The 23,990-nt window shown below is 39.0% G+C and overlaps 1 protein-coding gene across 2 annotated transcripts in view; it reads right to left on the bottom strand.

Moving 5' to 3' along the window:
* Nucleotides 1-23,990, bottom strand: part of LOC136832077 (ubiquinone/menaquinone biosynthesis C-methyltransferase UbiE-like) — a 76,286-nt gene that overhangs the window by 47,250 nt on the left and 5,046 nt on the right. The window contains exons 5-7 of one of the 2 annotated variants that reach the window (XM_067092708.1): nt 21,846-21,934; nt 21,029-21,140; nt 19,412-19,539 (exon numbers count right to left, since the gene is read on the bottom strand). In XM_067092708.1, the coding sequence (XP_066948809.1) occupies nt 19,438-19,539; nt 21,029-21,140; nt 21,846-21,934 (303 nt within the window). In that variant the 3' untranslated portion in view covers nt 19,412-19,437. Of the gene's footprint in view, nt 1-19,329; nt 19,540-21,028; nt 21,141-21,845; nt 21,935-23,990 lie in introns of those variants that run through there. The other variant, XM_067092707.1, reaches the window with a different exon arrangement.

Here is a 23,990-nt window from a genome sequence, read left to right as displayed (position 1 = left end):
GAATTGGCTGAGGAAAGAGTCTAAAAGACCTCAAAAGATCATGGAGGTCCTTATTGTCAGACAAATCCAGTCCTCTGTGTCTGAAAACAACAGAAAGCATGCTCCGATAACCCTTGATAGTAGGAAACTACCAGTTTTCTCTACAAAAATCAAAAATCAGCAATCTGGCTCACAGTGGTCGAGGAAGAGGAAAAACCCTTCTTTCTGCACCAACCCCTGAAGGTTGCCCACTTTGCTTGATATACTCTGATAGATGAAGATCTTCTGGCTCTGCCAATGGCCCGTGCCACCTGGCCAGAAACCCCTCGCTCTGACCAATCTCTCGATAGTCTGAATGCAGTCAGGTTCAGAGCGGGAGGTTTTGATGATATTAGTGGTGGGGTTGTCTGAGCAGATCTGCTCTCATAGGTAGGGTTCTAGTAACGTCTACCAACCAGAAAATAATCTCCGAGAACCAGTGGCAATAGGCACAAAACGGGTGATGAGTGTCATCCTGTCCCTTGTGAAAAGAACTATGTATCAACTTCTCCCAGACAATTTTGAACGGGAAAGGCATATACATCCATTCCCGTCCAATCCCAGAAAAGAGCATCTATCGCCTTTGCCCCGGGTCGAGTACAGGTGAGCAGTATAGCGGGAGACTCGCTGTTCTTGAGGTCGCGAAGAGTTCCACAAGAGGGGCGACCCCAAAGTTTCAGAGATCTTGGCAAACCTCCTGATGAAGGGTCCATTCCGTCGGCAGGAGTTGATGGATGGGGATGAGCAGGTCTGCTCGAACATGACCCTGCAACAAATCTTGTGAGAATCGAAATGTTGTCAGCATGAGCCCAAAGAAGAATGTTCTTTGCAAGGCCGAACAGGAACGAGAGTGTGTTGCCCTGTTTCTTGAGGTAAGCCAACATAGTGTTGTCTGAGTTTACTTGAACTACATTGAGACTTGAGATTTGTCTGGTAAATTTTAACCTTAGGAAAACAAACAACACTCACCTGATCTTCGGTTGCTGGAGATGGGTAAAGGTCCTGGTGCCAATCACTGTACACAGAAACCACAAAAACAAAATTTCAAACAAACCCTCCACCAACAACGAACGAAAAAAAAGAGACACATGCACCATCAATTATTTGGTTTCCAAAACAAAAGCCAGACAAACTCCCGTTCACTTTCAAGGTTGGACCTCAACTGCCCAAAAACTTCCCCAAAACCATAAAAACTCCCGACAGACAGACAGACAGACAGACAGACATATACTATAAAACGAACTCCACCAACCGAACCACTCTCTCTCTCAACGACTCTCTCTCTCTCTCTCTCTCTCTCTCTCTCTCTCTCTCTCTCTCTCTCTTATCAAAACGTTGGGAAATGCTAAATAAAAACAAATTTCTTCATCCTCTATATTTCTCCCCCTTTTAGCATTTCCCAACCAACACCTTTTCACCCCCTTTCAAATCGTTGGTAATACAACACCTAACAGATGCTCACTGCAGGTCCTCTAGATCGCGTTCAGGGGCACGCAATCATTCTCTCAGACTGAGCTCTCTCTTCCAGCAACATTCAGATTTACATTTTATCCTCCATTCTCTCTCAGATTCTATCTTCTTCACTACTACCACTCTCAATTTCATCCACAATCTCATCTATACCCTCTAACTCGTTCCCAAATACCTCCCCAATTCTTCAAACTAACCCATCCCATTCGCTCATTGACCTTTCCAATTCTTGCAACAATTCATTCATGCTTTCAATCACTCGTCTATCACTGATACGCTCTCTTACTCTTCCACTTTTTGCTCACCTCCAACTGTTCATCTAACCCCTGCACGTTCAGTCAACTCAGTTATATCATTAATTATGATAATTTAGTTCTTCCATACCATCCCAGAATTCATCAGGATTATTACACGCTTTATCACTCATTTCCACTTTGGCACTACACCCTATCACACAACTTACGACCATTCAGTTTACTTACGTTCTTCCCTTTCTTACGTTTTTTACCATACTCATATCAAAACAAATTGCTGATCCTCCATACACAAGCTCTCATGCATACTTGGTTCACCCACTATCGATTTCAACCATTTATACACCCCATTCTCTCTCACATATAGGGTACATCCTTCCATCTACAATTTATTGGTTGTGAAGCATTTCTCTCAACACTACCATCTACACATACTTCCCCTACAACATAACTAAGCCCACTGGGACCAACTTCCAACACCTCATACGGACCCTCAAATTTTCCACGCACTTTATTTACATTCAATTTTTTTTCGATTTTTTCTTTCAACACTTTTTCGCCCACCTTGTAACTTTTTCAAACCTTTCATGCGCTTCTTCCATACCTCCCTATCATTCTCAGATAGACCCAATCTCGGTCTCACTATCTTTTCAAAATTTAACACATATTTACACGGAGACATACCAATACTTATATTCTGTGGCATACCCACAACGTTTTCAACGTTTACATCCCAATCATTATCACATTCACTCATCATACAAATATCTCTGTCAACGTTCTCACCGTTCGTTCCGTTTAAATCCATTCGCACTGGGCATATACGGCATATCCAGTACACATGTTCTATGCCAATCATCACGCAACATTTGCTCAAACTCCCATCCAACAAATTCAGGCCCATTGTCCAGGTTCAACATTAATCCTCCGGCTTGCACACACACATTTGCCCTGACTAATTTATTTATGTCTATTCCTCAACCACATACTCACACCTATCATTGTTGGCTATCCCCGAGGCTATCCGGCCATGCCACTTTCACACTCACAACTTCTCCAATATCATGTGGCACTTCTACCCTCTCTGTCGCAATTACAGGTACTCTCTTCCACAATTTTTGCTCAACCCTACCATCCTTCCCCAAATCCAAATCCCCAAGCACATCCCCTTTCAGCCACGTAATTCAATTACATTCATACTAGGACGGACCACCAGGAGAGCATTTTTTCAAAACTCACATCCCAATAAAATATATTTATCATTTTTCTCAATCACAAAAATCACTTTCATCCATCACTACACCCCCAATTTCTAAAACCGTTCACACACTTTCCAACCACTGCTACCCCTAAATTTCCAATTATCTTACTTCCCCTGACAGTTACTAATCTCACATGACATTCCTCAATTTCTCACATCCATTCTTAAATATGACATTCATACTACACCTGGTATCTACTAAGGCAATCAATCTTATTGCCTTACAACACATTTGCACACTCATGCACTCGTCAGTCTTTTCCCATGCAAAACCTCCTCATGCATCACAATAACCGCTTGCATCCTGGAGGATCCACCCATTTGAACCCCCTTCACACTCAGTTTCCCGAAGGTCGCTGTCACAGTCACCCTCTTTCGTCTACATACACTTGATACATGCCCTTCCATTCCACATTCGACACACTTCGCTCTCGGTTCTGAACACATTCTCCATAATGCCCATTCTTACCACAGTTGCCACATATTGCATTCACTGAGGGGACCCTACAACCATTAGCAATATGACCCACCTGTCCGCACCTGTAGCATTTAACCTTTATCTTTTATCATTACCAAATGTCCCGATTGCTTACCACACCAGAAACACGCTCCTAAAGCCCACCTACACTCATTCTTTGTATGTCCTTCCTTTCCACATCTAAAACACTTCGGAAACCAACTTCCACTCACCGACCTTCCCTTTGTACACTACTATCCCTAACCCGTCCAACCCGTTGTTGGTTACAAACCCATCATTCATCCTCACTGGCACCTCCACATTACTTGCTCTTAAACTCCTATCTATTACACTATCGGCCATTCTCATTGGGCCCCCTCAACACTGCATCCCTAAAGCTTCCAAACTCTGGCACTCTCTCATCTACCCCAGCCCTTACACTTACACTTCTACTCTCTTTTATAACCCTGTCAAGCTCATAATCTTCTACAATTTCAAAATTTCTCCCCAAGTCAACCTTTCATTCGTCCATCTTTTCTTCTCCAAAACTTCAAGTTCACAAATTCTCTAACTCCATCTGGCACTGTTCCTAACAACTTCCGTACTAACTCCTGACATTCATCTATCCCATCATCCCCAAAACTTCCTTGCCAACGTCTCCAGCCTACAAGCATACAATGACAAGGTTTCCCAGCTTTCATTCTTGCCTCATCAAATTCATTCTTCCTCTTATACTTAACACTCGCTTTCATACGCCCGCTTGCTCAACTAGTCTAGCTTTCACCTTGTCATACTCAACATCCCCACACTCATAATAACCCTATACATATCAAGCAAAACCCAGTCAAATATTCTCCTAATTCTCGTGCCCACACTCTCTTACTTTACCCATACTTATCCTGACAAAACCTTCCATACTCCCTAAAGAAATCATGCACATCCCTACTTCCATACTCATTATACTTTTCACACGGGTAACTCCCTCACATACATAGCCTTCTCACTTCTTTCTCACTTTCACTCTCACTTTCGCTACTTACGCTCTGTCCTTTCATACCCTCTTCCGAATACAAAGAGTCCACTTCTGCACTTACATTCATCTTACTCATTACACTCTTCTTCCCCTCTTTTTATCCACTTTTATCCACTCACCTCCATCCACCTCACTATCACTACTGCCTTCACCCTCTCCCTTCTTTCCTGCCTTTCCCACTTCCTTACCCTTCTTACCAGTTTCCTTTCCCTTTCCCTTCTTCCCTTTTTTTCTTCCCTGACTTATCCTTATCCTTACTTTCCCTCTGTTCCTTCCCTTGATTTTCATTCCCTTTTCCTTACCCTGCCTCTCATTCCTCGTTTCTTACTTCCTATTCCCATATCACTTTCATCACTCATAGCTTCCATTCACTTCTTCCTCCTTTTCTTTTCTCTTGCCCTTCACACGTTCCAGAGAACCTGGCTCAACAGCCCCTTCTCCAAAAACACCCTTGAACATACCTTTCATCATTTCTTCCACACTTTTCATCATTCCCTCCAACTTTTATCCATATCTCTTCCATTCTCTCTTCTGACTCTTTCATCTCCCCTTTCATTTCTTCTTTTGCACTTCTTAGCATTCCCTCCACCTCCTCCAACTGACTCCTCAATCTCTCATTCTCACCCCTCAACCAAGTATTCTCCTCTCTCTCAACCTTCTCTTCCATCCTTCTCTTCAGTCACACTACCAGCCACCAATCTCACTTGCAGCTGCAAAACCAGAACCACGTTGAAGCGCCAAATATTATGTGGCGAGAATTTAACCCACAAACAAACAACACTCACCCTGATCTTCAGTTGCTGGAGATGGGTAAAGGTCCACGGTCCAATCACAGCACACAGAAACCACAAAAACAAAATTTCAAACAAACCCTCCACCAACAATGAGCGAAAAAAAGAGACACATGCACCATCAATATCGTGAAAATATCCAAAACAAAAGCCAGACAAACTCCTGTTCACTTTCAAGGTTGGACCTCAACTCCCAAAAACTTCCTGATGGAAAGGGAAAAAACTCCCGACAGACCGACAGACAGACAGCGTCCGTCGAAACGAACTCCAACAACTTGTGAGAACCACTCACAACAACAATTACAGGCCGTCAAAGAATAATCTCTCTCTCTCTCTCTCTCACAAAACGTTGGGAAATGCTAAATAAAAACAAATTTCTTCATCCCTCTATAGAAGAATTGGAGAGCTAAAAAGATCGCCGCCAACTCTTTGATGTTGATGTGCCAGGACACCTGTTCCCCTCTCCAGGTTCCTGACACTTCCTCTCCCCCTAGTGTTGCCCCCCAACCTGCTGACGACCCGTCGGAAAACAACACTAGGTTGGGGCTCAGAAGCTTGAGGGAGATCCCTTTTTGCAATTCGCTGGATCGAGCCACCACCACAGGCACTCTTTATAGAAGGAAGAATTCTCAATTCCTCTTCCAAGTCTTCCTTGTTTTGCCAGTTCTCCAACAGAAAGAACTGAAGAGGCCTGAGATGCAGACTTCCCAGGGAAACAAACTTTTCCAACGAGGAAATGGTCCCCAGCAGACTCATCCATTCCTTTACCTAGCATGTTTCCTTCCAAGAAGGCTGAGACTTTCCGTAGCATTGAAGCTGCCGTTCTTGCGACGGAGACGCTAGAAAAGCCGCTGAATAGATCTGAATTCCCCAGATACACAATGGACAGTGAGGGGATCAGCTGCGACTTTTCCACATTGACCAGAAGTCCCAGGGACTTCACGAGTTCCAGTGTTAACTGAAGGTCCTCCAGGTCCGAATCCAGAGTGACCTGACGCGACGCGACAGATGCAACCATCGCAACGTTTTTTCGCGAGACGGTAAACAACCAGTCGAGCAAAATGTGACGCCAACAGCAGAGATCCTGGCGGTCAACCAGGTGCAACCACATCAGACCCAACGTTGTTCTTGATAAGAAGCGGTGTAAACAACCCTGGGGGCTGTGCAGAGTCCAAAGCAGAGAGCCCTGAACTGGTACATCTTGTCCCCAAGACAAACCTGAGATACTTCATCGAACACGGATGAATTGGGGCGTGAAGATAAGCATCTTGGAGATCCAAAGATACCATCCAATCCCGGGATGAAGGGCTCCTAGTATTGACTGAGAGGTCTCCATCTTGAACTTTTCCTTCAGGACAAAGTTGTTCAGCCTGCTGACGCCCAAGACGGGTCTCCAGCCTACTGAATGTTTCGGGACTAGAAACAATCTGTTGTAAAATCCGGGAACACTGTGTGTCTAAGACCTGTTCCACTGCTCTCTTCTCGAACATCTGTTCGAGCAGGTCAAACAGAATTTTCTGTTTGGCAGGATGGTAGTTGGGAGACAAAAATCAAAAGGGGACAGGAAGACAATGGAGGAGGAGCCTCTAAAAGGAGGGACCAAAGTCTGCCCCTCTCTCTACCAGGCTTGGGCAAAGTGAAGAAGCCTGGCTCCTACTGGTGTCTGGAGGTGAAAAGAGTCACTTGCCACCTCTCTTGGAAGTGACATTCCTTTCGGGAAACCTCTCCCTCGTGGAGCGGGTCTCGTGTTGCCCCATGGAAGCCCTTTGTTATGCAAACATTTGCTTCTTCTTAGCCGTTTTTTTGGATCTGAGATGGGGCCAAAGGGCGTTTAGAGGACCTAGAAGAGGCAGTTTGAATGCCTTCTCTTGATAGTTTTGGAAAAACGATATCTTTTACCAAGGTCTGGGAATTTATTTGCTTGCCGAAAGGAGCAGTTTGATGTTTTATGACATAATGAAACAGACCAAAACGAGAAAGAACAAAACAATATCTCTTCGCTAAAAGAGCTAAATGAAAACTGAGTGTCAAGTTCTTCTGAGCCATCTCTGAGGCCTTGTCCATGCACAGCAGTACACTGGACAGCTCCCAGACTAATGAGCTGGACTAGACTGCCTTCACAAAACTCCCAGACACGGCAGTCCAAGAAGTTAAAGACCTCAGCAGTCCTGAAGAGTCCTTTAGATGGTGGTCCATTTCAGTCAGAGTCCAAGACAGGAAGAGGACAAGTGGGATCTTATACGTGACAAGATATGAGTCCCATTAGAAGTCGAAAAACTGTTAAGCCAATATCCTCCCCAGTCTCATACCAAATTTTGTTTACAAACGTTCTAACTGAAAGAAGTCTTTAAATTGATTTTTCTGAGAAGATCCAGTCTGGTTTTCTTGAATGCCCTTTTCGTAAATAAAGAAATTTTCATCTTCCGAAAGCCAGAGTTCTTCCCTTAAGACAAAGACAACTATAAGGTGGAGAGAGAGGAGCCGAAGGTTGAAAAGTCTCAGGAAACAGATCCTTAAGTAAAAAAGCCAGAGTCTGATAATCAGAGGAAGAAGAAGACGAAGGATGTTTCTCTTCATCCAAGGGCTGTGATGAAAGAGGTTGTTCTTCCTCAGCTGGTGGGTCTTGAGTGTGTGGTGGAAGAAGTCCCGATTCGCCCGACACGTGGCCCGGGACCTCTCGGCGTTTACTAGAGTGGCTAGTAATCATAAAAAAGGACGCTTCAGAAGTCATCCTTGCGCAAGAGCCAAGTTGAGCGTTCAATTGATGCACTGCAGGAGCTGGCTCAACACAGGAAGACATCAGATGTTGAAGTGATACAGCGAGGCATGTGAGGAAGACTTGGCTGGACGCGAGCGCGAGCTCATGGCAAGCTCCAAGGCTGGATACTAGAAGAGCTTCACGGTGTGCGCGTGCGGCGTCATGGCTGGGAGCGCGCCGAGAGTGAGGAGAGCGTGAACGGCGTGAGAGCGCGAGACACGCGCTCCTGGCGATGTCAAGAGAAACGCCCAACACCTCAAATCGGGGAAGACGAGTAGGGAGCCACTTTTCACACTCTCTAGGTGACAGACGAGAAGCTCCATGCCTTCTAGTAGACGAGGAAGACGAAGCAGGTGACAAAGGTGAAGGTCTGGACTTCTTAACAGGCAGAGTCAAATCCTTGCGACGAGGCCTGTCATTCCTACGGTCCATGAGAGTATACAGCTGTTGTTGCAAGCCCAACAATATCTGACGTGTTGGAGAAGCAACTCTCTCGGGAGAAGGGCTGAACCTGCAAGAAGGAGAGGGGAGAGGAGACGTCTTCTTCCTTCTCACAGGAGGAGAAGCTCCAGCCCTTGCCTTAGCGCGACTGGGGCGTCGAGCAGAGTGAAATTCGAAAGAACATCGTAATTTCTTCTGCAGAGGAATATCCACGAAACTTTCTGGGGAAGAGCACAAACGTCTAGAGGAAGAGGACGTGAAGCGTCCTCTCCTCTCAAGCTTCTCTTGAGAGGGCGAGAGTCCAACCGAGAGCTCCAACCCCGACGTGGGAGGACGTGTCGAGGACGAGAAGCAATCCTTCTGGATGCGTGCCTGAGCACGATCCCTGGCAGCCTGGGTGGAGTCATCAGGACCTGCCGAAGGGACGCCAGATCGGTGGGAAGCCCCCGTAACCCTCATGCGGCTTTCGACATGCCCCTCCCTGGTCCTGGGAGTTCGGCAGAGGTCCAGGCCTAGAGGCATTATAGGGCTGATCTGACGCCCCCTCCACAACACTAGGGGCACTAGCACAAACAACACTTTTGCGCTTGAATGGCATTCACTTTATTTTCAAGAGCACGACATTGACTCTAACACGAGAGCCAGGGAATTACTTTCTGCAGCAACAACCTCAGGGCCCGAAGGCAACACTAAAGGGTTAGGACTAAATTAATTACAGGGTTACTAGCAGGAGAAAACCCTGACTGTCCAACTACAGGATGCACTCCAGGAGGAAGACCTCCTCAACCTATCACGCCCAATTTAAGCATATAGGATTCATATTTCTTCCACTCACCCCTCAGATAATCCCTCACATTCATTACACCAATTATCCATAGAACATTCAACACCCCTACATTTCATACATAAAGTGTGAGGATCTATCGAAGCCTTCGATAGCCTCACCTTACATTCACTCAAGCTACAGACTTGATAGCTAGAGGAAGACATCTTACTTAAAGGAAAAGTCAAGAGCAAAATCAAAAGCGGTCCAGAAAAAGCGTATGCCAAGTCACAGATTCAAGTCGAATACCAAAAAACAACCAAAATACTTAAGCGACAACAAATTTCGAAATCCAAATGGCGGGGAAACTGACAACAGGTGTTGACAGTCCAGCGACAGAGAAAATCTGAATAGAAAATGGGAATGGTTCCTGATACCCGCCTCCCAGCGGCGGGAATGTGTACTAACCACCTGACCGGCCACTGCGTGTGCCGTGAATTTTGAAATTCTGTCGGACTTCGGAGATTACAGCTATATATATATCTGGCAGGTAAGTCTCATGAACAAACTTATAAATTACTTCAAAAATTAAACATACCCACTTCTGCAGGGTTTCTCGAAGAATTTCGTGTGTCTGTGAAAAAAATTTATATGCCCATCAGTTTACGTTCCAGTTAAAAGTTTGAGTGTGTGTGAATTCCAGTGAAAAGTTTTACAAAGTGTAAGATCAAGTATTACTGTATGTATATAGATATATATATATATATATATATATATATATATATATATATATATATATATATATATATATATATATATATATATATATATGGCATATATACATATATATAGATTTACAGATATACAGTATTAGATTTTTTGATTTTAAAGTACTGTCATATAATACTCATCAATGCTGTGGCATTTCTGTTACATGTAGATTTTTAAAGATATTTCTGCCACTTTCTGTCGAAAAAATATATCTATATTTCAATTTATTTCAATTTCAATGTTCAATAGGATATCACACAACATGGGAAAGCAATAAATTTATTTACAATCGAAGTATGAGGAAATATTACTTATGAAGAATCCTCGTCAGAGGATGCTAATTCGATAACAAAAGAATTTATATATTTATCAATGCAAACATCTCTTGAAGCATCATCTCTTTGTAGATCTTTGGCATGTCTCACAGCATTAGCCCAGTTGTCAGAAGATATCTGATTCAGTTGCTTCTTTGACCAAAGGAAGCAGGTCTGATTTTTTAAAATTATTCTTCTTTGTCACGTATGAATTCACCTGTGCCCATATCAGTTCTATTGCATTATACTGGCAGTGACATGGAGGCAGCCTAACCACTTTGAGTCCATGATCTCTTGCCAGTCTGTCAATCACATAATCATTTTCTTTACACGAATGTGTTTACAACTTTACTACTTCGATCAGTTAACATTTATTTAGATTATCTCCTAAATTGATGCCCTTTTTTATTAGCCAGTCTTTAATTTCATCCTTTTTGGCAGACATTGTCAGAGGTTTATTAATTCGAACTGAATGATAAGAAGCGTTATCCAACACTATGATGGCAGATGGCCCTATAATGGGAAGAACCCAGGTTTTAAACCATTTTTCAAACACTGCAGAATTCATCTGTTGGTGATAATCTCCATCATTTTTAGCTTCAAATATTAAATATGCATGCGGAACAAATCCTTCTTGGGAGCCAGCATGCAAAATTAAAAGTAGACTTCCTTTACCAGTGGATGGTTTGGCTTTTACAGATTCTGAATCAATCCAACAAGAGCTGACGGTATAATTTTGATTCACGCAAGTTTCATCAACATAAATCACGAATTTACATCCATCCTCTCGAACTTTTTTCATTGTCTGTAGAAATTTCGTCCGAGCACTGACCACATCTGTTCATTCCATGAGAAATTTTCTTCCATTCATCTTTCCGTATCTAAACCCAATTTGTTTTAATATTTTCTGTAATGATTCCTTGCATCCACTGAATCCTTATTTTCTTTTAAATGCAAACAAAATTTTTTTCAAGTGTGAAGAATTTCTCTCTGAGGTAGAAATTTGGCACTGTCCAGAGATAAAAACACACTTATCAAAGTCATCTAAGTTTGTCACGGTTTTGATCTTGGCGTTTTTCTGTAGGAAAACAGAAGTTTCATATTCTTCCGTCTCTTCAGCTTCTTTAATGATACAATGAATAGTCAATTTACTTAGCTTCGTTGCTTCAGTAGCACGTAAAACTGCTTTTGAAATGTTGTGTCAGGAACCGTTGTTCTTTTTTTCAGCAATGAAGTACTTGTAAACGTTCCAAGCTATTTCTTGGGATGCTTCAGGCAGAACTCGTATTGGAGAGTTTTCCATGATAGGCAGTGCTCAAGCTTGTTTCACATAGAAATGGCTTAGTTCACTAACTAAACCCATCTGAGAGGAGTGTAAGATTTCTGAAACTCTAGGTGACCAAACAATAACCCATTAAAGGTAGAAAGAGAATAATCCTTCATTATTTCTCGGATTAAACGGCTCAACTATCCCAAAAATGACCTGCCTTAAGCTGACAGGAATTATTGGCAGCGTCTGTAAAAACATATGCCACGTTTCTAAATTACATTAACATCGACGATGATTTATGAACGAAATAAATTTCATCGGGAGAGTATACATGTCCGAAAATACCTAACTCTTTATTCTTATTGTAATAAACAAAATCGTTTTCTCTTGACAGGTTTAGAATTAAAAGGACGTCGAAGAAGTGGCATCAACGTACTGTCTCTGTCAGTGGGGAAAAGTCTCTTCCTAAAATGGTCGTACTATAGGTGGTGTGGTGTTGGAAGTACTGTAGGCCTAACCATACTCTCTGATTTCCAGGAGATAGATGTGCTCCTCCCTCTCGCTGGGGCCCCATGTCCCTGAAACGCACTTGCCACTGGGGTGTGTGTCCTAATTTCTTAGAGGCGTTGAAGAATACAAGCATCTTGGGCAGTGGTTTGCTGAGCAAAACAATTTGCATCAGGTTGGTAGGGTCTCTCCACCACACTATCCTCCTTCACCTTCTGTGTCACTTCTGTGAGCTGAGAAGGTCCTTCTTTGGTGAATGCTAGTTCTCCTTCATATGCCAATGGAGGGACCAGACATGCACCCTGCCCCTGGGAACTAGCTTTTTGAGGAAGACTAGGAGGACATGCCACCACTTTGCTAATTAGAGGGTCTCATCACCTTGATGTTGATCCTCATCCCCAGATACCTGACATCTCCTTGGGGACAGGTTGGACTTTGGCAAGTTGACCAAGACAACTAACTCCCAGCGCAGTGCCAGGATCGAGTCCCTAGCATTCCATTTCCTTCTCTGATGGGGCAATGATTAGCCAGATGCCCAAGTATGCCCTTTAGTGTGTCCAGGAAGACACCAGCTGAAACACACTTATGAAGAGTTTGGGTGCAGTTGCCAGACTGAAGCAGAGAGCCCTGCTCCATACTCCTACCACACTTGTCTGCCAGGCAACCCCCCACCACTCAAGGTAGCTTGAAAGGGAGCATCTTTGCCTCATGTGGGTCCATCCCTCCTGCCAGGGCAGCTCCTTATGTAGGCAGGTTTGGACATGCGGTGTATCTTCTTCTGCTGGGTCCCCCATTCTGCCCTTGCTGACAGAGCCTCAGCTGGGGAGAGGAATGCCTTCTGCTGGAGAAGCACAGCTTGCCAAGAGGTGCTGCCTTGCTCATCGTAACCCTGGCCAGATGTAGAGGCTAAGAAGAAGAAGAGGCCTGCAAGAAGAGAGTGTCTTAAAGAGAGAGTTTTGGAGGGATGTAGTAGGGGGAATCCTCCAGAGGGCTGTTCCTCAAGGACAAGTAAATCTCCTAAAAGATGTTCTTGCAAGCTGCTGACAGAAGAACAACTCTCTCCTCTTCAAGGTGAAATTTGCCCAGAATGATAGTCATTTACAGTATTTCCATTAGCTAGGCCCCCTGGCACCTGTCAAGCCAGGAGGTGGCTCTGAAGTTCCTAGACAGTGTAAGTTCTGCATTGTTAGCCTCTGCGCTGTTAAGCCTCAGTCAATGTTGCTTGAAGGGGACACTGTTCCCGTCCTGCAGATGACAGGGGGTCCAGACCCCCGGGGATCATAAACACTTCCTCCAGAAGGTAATACTTCACCTACAGGGTAACAAAAGTGGCCAAGTGAAAGGCACAAAGATCTCTGAGGGCTGCTGAGAATCCAAAGTAGACACAAGGGTGACCAAGGAAATAGAGGCCCAAATACGCAGAGGAAAGTGAGGGCACGCAGATTCAAACAGTTTGAGACATCAGAGACCAGACAAATTCGAAGACACAGGAACAGGTTCAAAAGAACATTACTGAAGCTGGAGGAGTCATGTTACCAACAGTTAACTAGTAGGCAAAAGTAGAGGAGCGACCAACTTGACATAGAGTTCCAGAGAGAGAAGAATCAACTTTGCTGAGCAAACAATGAGTAAAACCCAATGTGGAAAGGTCACAGGCCCCCTCCAACTTCCCCTTAAACAAAACCTCCACTGAGAAAACAAAACATGATCATACCATTCCCACACCATCTGGTTTAACATCAGAAGGCATTATCACTAGTGCCATTAGCCCAGTAAAGGAAGGCTGTACCCATAGATGAAGAGCCCAAACTTCACTCCCAGTAGCTAGAGGGAGAATGTATGGAGAGTTATACAGTACCACTTGCTTTTCTAAATAGTGAAAATTGTAAAACCATTTCAAAGTATAATCTTAAAACTTGAAAGAAACTAAGACTTTAGCACTCTTCAATGAAAAGGAAACAAGCTTTGTGAAACTACTTCCAGTGCTTTGCACAAAACAGAATTATTACTGTACTATAAAGAATAATAATTATAAGGTAATTAACTCTCTCGCGCTTACAGGGGTTCCTATAGCGCTACCCGGTACACGACTAATGCCGTGGAGGGAAAAGTGGGGCTCGCATGGAAGTTTCTTTGTAAAAATCGATAGGTCCAAACTATAACTGATATAGAATTCTGGTTTGTTTTATGATGTCGGCAAATGATTGAATTTTTTCCTAAAGCAATCAGAATATCTTTGTAAGGCTCAGAAATAATAATGACATGATGAATGTGAAATTTTTAAGGAAAATCATAGATATTTTTTTTTTAAATAATCATGAAAAATATAATAATTAAGTTTGAGGAGTTTATCTTATATGTAAATTGTGTGGAAATGTTTGAAATTTCACGTGAAAGCAATAATTTTGCTATAGATGTGTTTGCTGATTAGCTGTTACCGATTAAAAAATGCAAATATTTTACGGAGTGCAATTACCAGATTTTCCAATCTACTTATGTTGACGTTTCGTATCGTATCTAAGTAAGAAATAAAGATAGAAAAAAAATAAAGGTGGCATTAGAAAGCTGAATAAATTTCCTATAAGACGCACAAAAGAAAGATATATACTGTTAGAATAAAATTGAGAAATTGTCATTACATTACAGACAATTTTTTTTCTTTTTCTAAGAAAAAATATGGCAATGATTATTATATATAAACGTTGATATTTTTACATTTTGCTGTTCAGCACGATAAAGTAAAAAGAATGGCCAATCGAATGATATATAATACATGCACATTGACGTTATTTACAGATGCACAAACAGGCATACAAAAATTATCTATATATATGCATACATTCCGGCCAAACTATGTGCGTTCATATATATATATATATATATATATAATATATATATATATATTATATAATATATAATATATGGATACAGTTGATTTAAAATAATCATATATATAACCTATATATATATATATATATATATATATATATATATATATATATATATATATATATATATATATATATATATATATATATATATATATATATATATATACTATATAGTAAGATATATATATATATATATATATATATCAGTATATATATATATATATATATCAATTATATCTATAATATATATATTTATTTATATATATAATATATATATACATATATATATACATTCATTCATAAACTTATATATAATTTAATTTTAGTAATTATACAAAAAGTATTATTCATAATACTGTAAATAATGCTTAAAAAATGTTAACCAGCAGCTCTATCTCTCGCCTGTTTTAAAAATAGCAAACGTCGCACTAAAATTGTCTGTTGAATATATAGTGGATGTATATATATATATATATAACATACATACATATATAAAATTTTCAATTACATACATAAAAATTTCAACCTTTTGGTCAACTTTGACTTGAAATGGAAATGGTAGAAAAACGCAATTGTAATGCTAAAACTCTTACATTCTAGTAATATTCAATCATGTACCTTCATTTTGCAACAAATTGGAAGTCTCTAGCACAATATTTCGATTTATGGTGAATTTTGAAAAAACTTTTCTTACGCCAGCATGTAACTCGGCCGAAAATTTCAGAAATTCTTTCGTCATTTTGTCGTAATTTTGCACTGTTCTATATTAGTCGTTACATAAAGTTTTATATATGAAAATGTGTGCAATTTCATGTACAATACAACAGAAAATAACTCATGGTTGTAGCTTTTATCAGTTTGGAAATATTTTCATATAAATCACGATAACTGCCAAAATTTCAACCTTGGTCAACTTTGACTCGACCTGAAATGGTTAAAAACGCAATTGTAAAGCTAAAACTCTTACATTCTAGTAATATTCAATCATTTACCTTCATTTTGCAACCAATTGGAAGTCTCTAGCACACTATTTCGATTTATGGTGAATTTTTAAAAAACTTTTTCCTTACGTCCGCGCCAGAAATTCTTTCGTCATGTTGTCGTAATGTTTGCATTGTTTTTATATTACTCGTTACATAAAGTTTTATATATGGAAATGTGTGCAATTTCATGTAGAATACAACAGAAAATAACTCATGGTTGTAGCTTTTATCAGTTTTGAAATATTTTCATATAAATCACGATAACTGCCAAATTTCAAGCTTTCGGTCAACATTAACTCGACGAAATGGTTAAAAAACGCAATTATAAGCTAAAACTCTTACATTCTAGTAATATTCAATCATGTACTTTCATTTTGCAACAAACTGAAGTCTCTAGCACAATATTTCGATTTATGGTGAATTTCTGAAAAAATTTTTCCTTACGTCTGTGTGATGTAACTCGGCCAACATCTCAGAAATTCTTTCGTCATGTTGTCGTAATGTTTGCATCGCTTTACATTAGTCGTTACATAAACTTTTATATATGAAAATGTGTGCAATTTCATGTAGAATACAACAGAAATTAGCTCATGGTTGTAGCTTTTATCAGTTTTGAAATATTTTCACATAAATCACGATAACTGCCAAAATTTCAACCTTCAGTCAACTTTAACTCGACCTAAATGGTAAAAAACGCAATTGTAAGCTAAAACTCTTACATTCTAGTAATATTCAATCGTTTACCTTCATTTTGCAATAAATTGGAAGTCTCTAGCACAATATTTCGATTTATGGTGAATTTTTAAAAAAACATTTTCCTTACATCTGCGTGGTAACTTTCGGTCGAACATCTCAGAAATTCTTTCGTCTAGTTGTCGTAATATTTGCACAGTTTTATATTAGTCGTTACATAAAGTTTATATATGAAAATGTGCGCAATTTCATTTACAATACAACAAAAAATAACTCATGGTTGTAGCTTTTATCAGTTTTGAAATATTTTCATATAAATCACGATAAATAGAAAAATTCGACTTTGTTAACTTTAACTCGACCGAAATGGTCGAAAACTGCAATTGTAAAGCTAAAACACTTACAGTCTAGTAATATTCAATCAATTAGCTTCATTTTTCAACAAACGGGAAGTCTCTAGCACAATATTTCGATTTATGGTGAATTTTTGAAAAAAAAAATTTTTTACGTCAGCGATTCTGAATTCATGCATCATTTTGTGATAATATTTTTCTCTGTGTTGCTTTGATCGTTTTAAAATTTGTTATATACCAAAATCATCGCAATTTAGTGTACAATACAACTAAAAAAATTAAGTCATTAGCTTTAACCGTTTTGCTTACAGCAGCGATTTGTATACAATTATATACGAGTTTTTTTTTTCTGTCATATATTCCAATATTTATATATGATAATGATATTTTTCATTTCTGATGGTTGCATACTAAACTTCAGACAATGACAAAAAAAAATGAGCCAAAATGAACTCTTAATCTTAAAAACTAAAGCGTGCTGTGATTTTTAAAAAAACTTTTTCCGCTTCCGCGCTAACTCACGAACGCGCCGGCATACAGGGGACGTTTTTGTAAATAGGGCTTCGGCGTTAAAGGGTTAAAACTGCAATGGAAAGCTGAATAAATTTCCCATATATATATATCCTAAAATCAATAGGTGTTCCCAGTAAATAATTGAGCAACTGAGGCTCAAAGACGTAAGTTTTGTTTTTCTCGCGTAAAGTCAATTGTTCGCTAAAGATTTTTATGTAGAAATGTTGATGTTTTTACATTTTGCCGTTCAGCACAATAAAGTACAAAGAATGGCCGTTCGAATGATATATAATACATGCACACTGAAGTTATTTACAGATGCACAAACAGGCGTACAAAAAATTATTCACGTACTCGTAAACCCTGGGCTAAACTGTGCGGCTTGACTGGGTTCTCGAGTGCTCATATTTACGATTACATTTTTCGTAATTACTCAGTAATGAATAAAGCTAAGAAAAAAGTGAAAATTGCAATGGAAAGCTGAATAAATTTTCTATAAATAGCCCATGTAAAAGCAGTAGTGTTCCTAGAAAAAACTGAGCAATTAAAACTGAAAGACAGAAATGTTATTGAAAGACAGAAATATATGTAAAAAAAGTAAATTCTTCATTATTTATCTTATCGAAAAACACTTGAAATATTATTCAAAATACTCAACAATCACTTGCAAACACTTTTATAACAATAGCAAAGGCGAAAGCACTTCACAAAAGCAGATAAATGACGACAAAGCAACAAACGTGAGAGTGCTAAAAAGACGTGCTGAACTCGGTCAAAATGGGAGGTGTAGTGCTTTAGTTGGGGGAGGACTGCGGCGCATGCGCAACACCTATCGGTTTCCTGTTTACGTTTTCTTGTAGGTCCAAGATCTACCCACGCAATGGCGCGTCCTCATTTTCTTCGGATGACTTTTTTTTTTTTTGTGAATTTCCCCCGAAAATAACTCACAGATGACGCCGCAATCGCGTCATCGGGGCACTTATAGCAAAACATTTATTGACGCAGTTTCGCGTCATCGGATCACCAGAGGGTTAAGCAGAAATAACTGAAATAAGATGAAATAACAGGTTTTGACAAAGGAAAACCTATTTTTGGTAGCTGCTGTGAGTTATAAAAGGAGTTAACCTTACAGAGCCCTGGGGGAACCATAAGAGTATCTCCTCTGAGGAAGAACAGTGGCAACGCTATACAAAAAAAATTATTTTAACTAGGTATTCCTGATGGTTCTATAATCATAAGAGTTGTTTAACCACTTGGCAGACACGCAAAGAGTATCAGTTAACGACCATAGACCTAAGGGATTGCATGGGCATGCAACAATTCACTGGAACCAACTCTACTAATTTCTTCTTCTACATTGATTATGGTGTCTGGGACTTCCTCCTGATGTGCAATTACACCATGTGAAAGTAATGGGTTTGTGATTTAATCAACTTGAAGGAATCTGAAGAGGAAAGTTCTTGAACCCAAAAACTGTAAGCTTTGTGGTTACAGTAAATTGAAACAAACACACCGTAAAGCCCCATAAAATCTAATGCAATTCATATTTACAGTAGTGTACAGTGTATTTAGCAAAAAACACTGATATAACAACAATTCAAGATTCCAATTCATTAAGCATTTGACTATGTATTTATGTATGTCAGTGAGAAATAGACAAAACAGTGTCACACGTACACTATTATATAATGATGTCAATGTCTTGTCTTTATAACAATGGGACAGAGTGCTCCTAGGATCTAAGATAAAAAGCACTTAGTTTCATAGGATACTTAATCAAATGGAAGATGACAAGAACTATTTTAATAAGAGTAAAAGCAATTAAATGTCTTGGTATCAATAACACAAAAGTACTATATACAATACTTACAAGTGTCTAAGTCACAAAAAAAAAAGTCAAATCTTAAATCCACTGTGAATGGCGACCACCCCAAAAGTCAAGTTTTCATAAGTAACTCTTCTAAAACCAACATCTTCAATCATTTCTTTAAAGGTTTCCTGAAAAATAAATAATGTTCTTTTGTAATTTGAAGTTTGAGATTCTGGTGACTTCTAATAACATTCTATTTCTATCCCTTGGGGGTCTGATGATGTCATTGACCAAACATTTTTTAAAAACTCCTACAAATTATACTATCTTCCTTTCCACAGCAACAATCATGTTGGCATTCCTCATCATCCTTCACATGTTTTACGTAAGAGTTTACCCTTAAAGAATTATACACTAAATGAGTTCCCTCAACTTTTTTCTGCTTAGTGTACTGTCTGAATTCCTATCTGGTCCAAGACTTCATCTATGTGGCAAAGTGCTCCTCCAACCTTCTTTCCACATGACCACAACATCTTAATCTTTGACCTCTCACTTGATTTCCCAGTCTCTAGACCCCATATCTCTCCAGAATGACTTCACTCACAATATAGTTTTCCTAATTAAGCCTCGTCATGAATCTCAAAATTTTGTTGTCATGCATTCAAAATCTCTCTGTTTCCTTTGTATGTGACTGTGTCTCCCCAGTCTAGAGGATTACAAACCTTGGCATTGATTTTTGCCCGTTTACTAATGGGATACTCTAATCTACTATCAGTGCAATAGTTTCCTTCCACTTCATCCACACTTTTATTACTCAATTTCTTAAAGTCCTCTAAAACCTGCTTTGCAATCCAGTAAATCACTCCCATAGCAGAATTTTTTTACTTCTCCTAAGGGCTACCTTTCTCCAAAACATGAGTCTTCTTCTCCTCTTGGATGTTTCATCCATCCCTCACAACTTCCCTGTCATCCACCTTTCCAACAGGAATTTTTACGCATTCAATTCCACTATTCCTACATTTCCAAGACATCTTACTCTAATTCTGCTGTTAACACTAAGCCCTCTACATATACCAGTTCAAGCAGGCCTTCTTTCCTTTCCTTCTCTGCAGTGTCCTCCATTGCCATGATAAACAATAAATGACAGTGCTGGTCTAAGATGGACACCAACATTTACCTCAAATTCTGCTACTATACCTGCCACTCTTGATACTGCTAAGATACAGTACATGCATCAGCTGAATGACAGGATATGGAACATATGAAAAAGACAGCACCAAAAGAAGGAATTTGCCAAATGAAAAAAACCATGTCACTAGTAAAGAGGAACATCAGAAGTGACAGGGCTAGAGCAGATTAAGATACTGGGTGTGGTAGTTAGCTTGGAAATGTGAGGAATGGTTATAAAAAGACAGCTTTCTGTTATCTTTGGTGTCCTGAGCAGTTCCACAATATTTTAACCCTCACGCCTCTTGAAAATGAATTATATCTAATATGGGAAATAGCAACCTTTGACCTTTGACCTAAAGAATTATTGTCTATATAAGATACAAATTCAAAATACTGTATATCAGAAAAGACAACCTTACTTCTACTGCCATTGATGCTATTAAACCTTCATTCCATTTTAAACAGTATTAAATCATGAGATTCTCGTTAATGAGATAGCAAACTTACTTGATCAGGGAACTTGCGTATGCTTTCAACCAAGTACTGATAACTCTTCCAGTCTCCTGCAACAACTTGGCCCATAGCAGGTATTATATTGAAAGAATATTTGTCATATAGCCTGTAAACAATAACATAAAACTTTACTATACTTTCATTTACCAACCAATGTGACTATCACAAAGAACAATCTCTTCTATATCAGTCTAAGCAAACAATTTTCTACACTGCAACAACTCAGTAACATTTATTTACTACAGTCCTCAAGTACATGTTGAAATTTACAGTCTTATGACCCTATAAAAAATGAGAAAGGAAAAGCACTAAACAGTACACAAAGTTTAAAAGTACATCATCAAAATCTATTATTTTTAAGCTGTTTAACAAAATCAGAGCTAAAATTCTTTAACCCTCATAAGGCTGTAAAAGTAAGAAGACATCACAACTTTTTAACAATTTACACCAAGGAAAATAATGAATATTTTTCACTTGATTTATCAAACATTCAATCAAAATAAATGCCACAATGACCATCTAAAAGTACAAGAAATAGACAGTTGGCACATGAGTGAATGCACCACCCAGTGTGCTCAATACAAGTATAATGCAATCTTTAAAAAAAACACTAACAATCTGTTCTGAAGCTTGCTGGACATCAATAACTTTATAGACAACATAAAAATACTATGTAAAATTACAGATTTTTATCTGGATATATACATAATGAAAACACCGTGAACAAATTAATTGGGATTGATATAAAAAGATTTAGTTTCATATAAAATGTTTCAAAACAACCTTTCCTCAAAATTCATTTCATCCTTACCATTTGACACCGGAGTTGTTGACTTGACTGAACTCTAAGCACATAAATCTACCACCAGGCTTCAACACTCTGTAGGCTTCACTTAGTGCCTGTGAAAGATATTACATGGATTAATTTTAAAATTAATATAAATGAGAGGTTCACAAAATAATGGGAAGACTGTAAATACTTAATTTATACGCCTGAAAATATTGCAACTTAAAACGACTTGGTTAGCTATACTATATAATTTTATAATAATTTGTATTTAAAGTAACAAATATACTATGTTAACATTTCCTTGACTAGCAAGCTGGCAAAATATACCTATCAAATAGGCTCTCATAAATGTCATCACTTATATATAATTTCCAATCTTTTTAAAATACTAATTAATTCGGACAAGATTACGTCAATTTATCTTATGACAACACTGTAGACAATTCACTAATGTGCATCAGACAAAATATGGTCGCTTTAAAACTATTTTACTCCAAGTTTGGCTTTCAATAAGTCACTGATTTCTTATGAAATTGACAAAGGAAGCTATCCAATGTCTAGATAGATGATAAAATGCAATGGCACTAATTAACTCAGATTAGATGTTTTTCATTCTGCCATTATACTCAATAAAAGTTAAAGGAAAATAATCCAATATATATCTCTGACAATTATTAAAATGTAATACTGATTAACCAATAAAATGGAGTAAAAACATGGGCATTAGTAGACCAAAAAGCTGTGACAATGCTGAGTAATCCATTCCTCTAAAAGGTCCCTTCTCCCCAAAAATTATGTTCCTATCTCTTCTGAAATCTAATCACTTGTTGGCAACCACAAAACAAACATTGGTTAAAATTTTAATAAAAATCCACATATAACTTCTTGAGTAATCCTGCTAACAAACGGAAACACAATAATATACCAAACCATAAATATAACCTCCTTGGCAGAGGTAAACACTGAATTTGTTTCAGAGCACATGCTGCCTTTGGCTTGCACTTTTCACTTTGATGCTTAAAGGAGGCAAGTAATCTTATCCCATCACAAAGACTGCTTTTAAAATATTTTCTACGTAGTATTGGTAAGTTAACAGTTGAGATGCCCAGCACTTAATCAAAAGATTCTCTGAGGGCCAACTATTACAGTTTGATGCTGGATGCCTCTATACACACACTACCCTGAAAAGACTAGCACATTTTCATTTCTCTACATAATGCACCAATGAAATTAGACACCTCTCCCTTCAACCTAAGTTATTAATGGCTCCACAACCTTGCACCATGGTGCGCAATTTTCAAAAACTTAGAGCTCAAGGGGTTTGACCATCATGACCACAAAACTTAGACTCCCTATCCAGAGAAAGTATTATCAGTTAGTTACTCTTTCCAGAACTTTCTGCCTTTATAATTTCCACCTAATTTCTTGTCTTGATACGTTCATGTGCCTTTTGAAGATCCTCATGTATCTAATCTTCTTCTTTTGGTGCAACATTTCTCCCAAACTTGTCTAATTATCAACCCTTCTGATCATTTATGAGGATTTGACACATCATCCAAAACCCACACCTAGAGCCAGTTATCATGTTTTGAAAAGCTATTTTTAATATAAGTAATGAATACTGGAATGTTAACAAAAGGAAAGAAACTTCAGTTTAACATAATGGGATGCCTGAGCTTTATCTACGATATTGATGGAGGGGCTCATGACCCTTATGTTCCCCAAGAAAGAAAACGACCCAGTCTGCACACTCTTGACATATCTGTTCATAGCAGTCATCTTCGCTCTCAATGTTACTAATTTTTTGTTAGAATACCTTAAATACAAGTTATAGTTTGTGTGTAAAATACTAGAAATTATTTGAAAATATTCCTCTATGAGTACTCTACCAGTTTTGTCCAAAATATAAAGCTGAAGTTTTTTAGATATGGATCAGCTCTGATGTCTCTACTTTCCTTGTACAGTACTTTTATTCATATGACTTTATGTCAATTACAACCTTTAATTTCGTATGTGCAAGGTGTCTGCAACTATAGCCATTGCCTCTTCATCATCACCTGGTAGATTATTTTCTTCAAAGAAAAGAAAATTCATACAAGACAGCCTCCCATCTTCCAAGGGAACCCACTGGAGATATACATTATCTTGTCAAAATGGGTGATGGTA

This window comes from Macrobrachium rosenbergii, chromosome 49, assembly GCF_040412425.1.
Source record: "Macrobrachium rosenbergii isolate ZJJX-2024 chromosome 49, ASM4041242v1, whole genome shotgun sequence".
NCBI lineage: Eukaryota > Metazoa > Arthropoda > Malacostraca > Decapoda > Palaemonidae > Macrobrachium > Macrobrachium rosenbergii.
Note: the sequence above shows the minus strand (reverse complement) of the source record. Positions and strands in the feature narration are given on the sequence as shown.